Source organism: Aphelocoma coerulescens, chromosome 1 (assembly GCF_041296385.1).
Source record: "Aphelocoma coerulescens isolate FSJ_1873_10779 chromosome 1, UR_Acoe_1.0, whole genome shotgun sequence".
NCBI lineage: Eukaryota > Metazoa > Chordata > Aves > Passeriformes > Corvidae > Aphelocoma > Aphelocoma coerulescens.
This window is the reverse complement of record NC_091013.1, coordinates 14,618,918-14,623,173: the sequence shown is the minus strand read 5'-3', so window position 1 is coordinate 14,623,173 and position 4,256 is coordinate 14,618,918. Positions and strand designations below refer to the sequence as shown.

Here is a 4,256-nt window from a genome sequence, read left to right as displayed (position 1 = left end):
GCTCTGGCCATCTAAGCTAACACAGGGTTTGGATACAAAAGAAATGTACATCACCAGTAGCGTGAATCTTTAAAATAACACAAAATAAACATCTGGAAGGTGTTCTACAACAAAGGCCACTGAGAGAGAAATGAGCTTTTATCAAATAAACAGTGTTTTAACTTTCAGCTGTAGCTGAGTCTACACAGTGAAAAATCCCTGCTTTCTGTCCAGTAATTTCATGCTGGCTAGCTAAGACATTCTTGCCTAGAATGTAGTATATCAAATAATACCTTTTCCTTGGCAATACTTGCTACTAATTCTTGTAGGTATCAATTTTCTAGTCTTTGTACAGCTCTCTTTCCTTTTGCTTAGCCATAGCATAAAAATTCAATAGCACTTACCAGCTGGAAAAATTACCTGTGATTAAGAAAACAGAAAAGATGGATTATATTTTTTAATACTTGAAAAATCTGACTTGCAACATCTACTAATTGCTATCTAGGTATTACTCTCCAAAAGTCAAGGATTATGATTCTCACTTATTGCCTCTAAATGTGCTATTGGTTACATCCTTGCTCAGTGAGATCAGCTGCCAGCTTTATAAATCCTAGATGTGTCTCCTGTGCTGGAGCCAGATTTTCTTGCCTGTTTCCACCAAGCATTTGGCTTATCCAAGCAAAACTTCCACTCTCACATTCAGTGCGGCTGCAGTTTTCTTCTTCTCCAGGACCGCCCTGCTCGCTCATCTCCTGGGATGGATATTGCTCAGCATGGGAGCTCAGCAGTTGGGCAGCTTCTTCTGCTGGCTGTCAGTGTCCTGCTCTTCAGGCACCTCAGAGAGCTGGAGCACGGCACACTGCAGCCCACACCACGGCAGAGGGGCCTTGCAGATCTCTTCCCAGCCATCGTTGTCGATATCGTAGCCAACCACGTCTTGCGTGCAGACCTCCAGTGAGTTTTGCCATTTCTTTCCCCCAATAAGAAGAGCTGTTTCCTCTACCACTGCCAGGCCGTAGGAGAATCGATCGTAGACCAGTGGTCTTAACCGGGTCCATTGGTTTTGATCGGGGTCGTACCTTTCTATTTCAGAGAAAGGTTCATATAATCCCAGAAAGGTGAATATGGCTTCCCTGATTGTTGCCATCTGGTGCCCAAACCGAGCAATGCTCATTGGGGCTCGTTTCACCCACTGCACTTCAAGTGAGCTCAGAGAATAAACGTCATTGCTTGTGCTGGCTGGGGCTGAGTACTTGCCCCCAGAGATGTATATGGTGTTCTTGCAAACAGCACTGGCATGGCCATGTATCCTGTATGGCAATTCCTTGGCCTTCGTCCATCTATCCCTGCTGATGTCATAGACTTCCACAGATGAATGCAGCGACCCATCCTCACCCCTTCCACCAATGGCAAAGATATCCTTGCCTAGGACACAGCAAGAAAACTGGCATCTCTTTTCCAGCATGCCTGTGATTTGGGTCCATGTGTTAAACCTTGGATCATACCGTTGGACCTTGTTTGTAACTGATAAGGTCTTTTCACTTTTAGCATCACCCAGGGTACCACTTTGTATTTCCCCACCCAAGACATAAAGGAAGTTCCCCACCACGCACACACTGTGGTTCTGCACCCTGTCCTGCAGCTGCGTAAGGGTTCGCCATTTGTGATTGTAAACATCGAAGGCCACCACATCGGTGATGAGCCCCTCGCTTGCTGTGCCTCCCCCCAGCAGAAGGATCCGAGTTTTCTGGTTCCTCAGTGTGGTGAACTTTTCCTGCATGACAGGCTGTTTGAATACAGATGTGTGATAATTTATTGCTTTTATGATCAAGCACTTAATACCTGCTGAGATGGGCACTTCAGACTGTGTGTAGGTTTTTCTCAGCTCTTCCACTGGGATGAGACCATATCTTACGTGCTCTAAAAGGCTGCTTGCATGATCCAGCCTGGATTTATCCTGCTTCAACCACAGCAGGACAAGATTCAACAGGCGACATTCTTCCACCATGGGGAGATCTGGTGATTGAATCACTGCTACCAAAGACCTGAAGTTCAGCTCGAGAAGTCCTGACAAATCCACATCCAGCAGCTTCCAGACATTTTTGATAATGTATTTTTCTGTGGCTGCTAGGGCATCTGGCAGGTAGAACTTCCTTGCCACGTTGGCAGAGAAGCAGCAGTTTTCCAAGGCAAGATTGTTAACTAAGTACTGATTGCACAAACCAATAGCATCAGTCACTTGTAAGTAGCTTGCAGCTTCCAAGGTATCCTCCAGGCTTTCAAAGGAAAGGGGCAGCAGGGATGTGTAAATGAAATCCAGAATGTGCTGGAGCCCAGTGGGTGAGACAACTTGTAGGTGAATAACACTGGCTTTAGACTCTTGGGTATAACTTTTGAACATGGCTCGGAAGTAGTCACTGGAGCATGCCAACAAGGACTTGTGTGCAGGAAACTCATTTTCTTTCACTTTCAGCAAAATATCACAGAGAAAGCCCTCTGACCTCAGGCTCTGGTACTGGGCGAGCACAGCGGTGCAGTGTGCTTTGCAGTAGGACAGGAAGTAGCTCATGGCAGACAATGCAATGCTTTCCCCTTGAGCTATTAGAGCTAAAATGCAATTAGATATTGAAACAGCTGCCTTACTCAACAGCCATTGCTTGAATGCCCAGCAGACCTCCAGCTGTTAGAGAAAAGCCCAACCCAGAACAAAAAACACAAGTCAGTCTCTTGCCTGGCATAGGGGGACAGTTAGTAGATTTGTAGTGAATTCAATTCATTCCTTTGTAGAAAAAACAGCTGAATGTCATATCAGCTGCAGGGTGCTTACTTTTCTTGCCTCCACGAGTTGTGCAAGGATGAAGGGTCCACTGTTGTGCCGAGCACTTGCTTGGCTGGCCATCAGGTGACAGATGAGGGAGCTAGATGACAATCCCAGTAAGTGGCCCTTCGTGTCTGCTCAGCCGTCTCCCCCGACCGTTCTTGCTCCACAGGCAGATCAAAGGGATCCTCTCTGGCTGCCAGCACGTGGCTCTGAGCAGACACAAATGAGAAGAGAGCGCCGACTTTTCTCCTCTTGTTTGTATTTTGAACTCCGATCAGTTTAGACGTCACCACCCCTGGGACAGCAGCCCCCTTTCCGTCCTCTTTCCACACAGTCTTGGGAAGCCTCAGCCGAAGATCAAATCAGCTCCCAGGGATTATTACGGGAAGATTTTCTGAGCCCATAAATCTTTCCCCGGCAGCCACTAAGACAACCAAAATACCGTGATTAGTCACTGGTTCGATTTGACATGCATTTCTGGCTCTTTGCTTCACGTGACACCTCCATAGCTCACAGCTACCAGAATAGCCACAGGCTCATGCCCTCGTCCCCCTTGCCTGGGAGCCAACCCCGGGCGGGTGAGAAATGGGGCCAGGGACTGGATGGACGGAGGAGCTTCCACTGACAGCCACAGCCAAAGCAGCTGACTTGGAATGACCTGGCTGGAAATCGCAAGGGTAACACATTCGCACAAAGTGGTGACAAAAATAGATTCCCCCAGTTTGGCCATAATAAACTGAATTCTGTTTATAGAGGAGGTTTGCATAATTGCGCTCTCAGTTAGCAGCTGGGAGCAAACCAGGAGCCCCCAGGAATGGGCCAGAGCTGTCTTGCTCAACATTCTCACTTTCAGTTTGTCCTAATTAGAAGCACTTACACAAGGATTATCCCTGATTTTCACCTGGGCACTTCAGGGTCTAATTTCTACCAGGAATAGCAGCTCTGGGCAGGCTACACATTCTGACCTCTTAAAGCTTGCTTTTGTTTCTTCTTTTTTTTTCCCTGCATTATTCTGGGTGGAGGTGTTCAGGAATCTCCTCCCTACACCTTTCTTTCCAAATCAAACACCCTCAGGACTTGCAGACCTTGCCAGGGTCGATAAATGCCAGATCATTTTGCTGCACTGTAAGCCAGCAGACTTGGGGACAGAGAAGGATCCCACAGGACTGGGAAATAGCACCTTTTGCTTAAGCCCAAGGTAAAGCCTTTTTACTGTATTTCTTTATATTTATTTATGTGATGTCATGAAATTCTGGCTTATCCCTCTGAGCAGTGTTTGGAGCTGACTGGATCCTAATACGGATCATGTATGCTGTGTGACTGTTAAGTGGGCTTAAACTGTCTTGCTAAACAGACTGATACCTACACATGCTCTGTTCTGTTTGTGGGGAAGGACTCCAAAAATATCATTCTTCATTGCTGTATAGCTCTGAAAATTGATTTCCTGCTTGAGTCC

The 4,256-nt window shown here is 46.7% G+C and overlaps 1 protein-coding gene across 1 annotated transcript; it reads right to left on the bottom strand.

The window, feature by feature from the left end:
- Window positions 1–740: 740 nt before the first annotated feature.
- On the bottom strand, window positions 741–3,225 carry KLHL34 (kelch like family member 34). Its single transcript, XM_069000685.1, has one exon. The coding sequence runs from the start codon at window positions 2,546–2,548 to the stop codon at window positions 761–763; it is 1,788 nt and encodes a 595-aa protein (XP_068856786.1). The 5' UTR covers window positions 2,549–3,225; the 3' UTR covers window positions 741–760.
- Window positions 3,226–4,256: the final 1,031 nt, after the last annotated feature.

Coding starts and splice junctions, on each gene's coding strand:
- KLHL34 (XM_069000685.1), bottom strand. CDS start 2,548: ATGAGCTACTTCCTGTCCTACTGCAAAGCACACTGCACCGCTGTGCTC.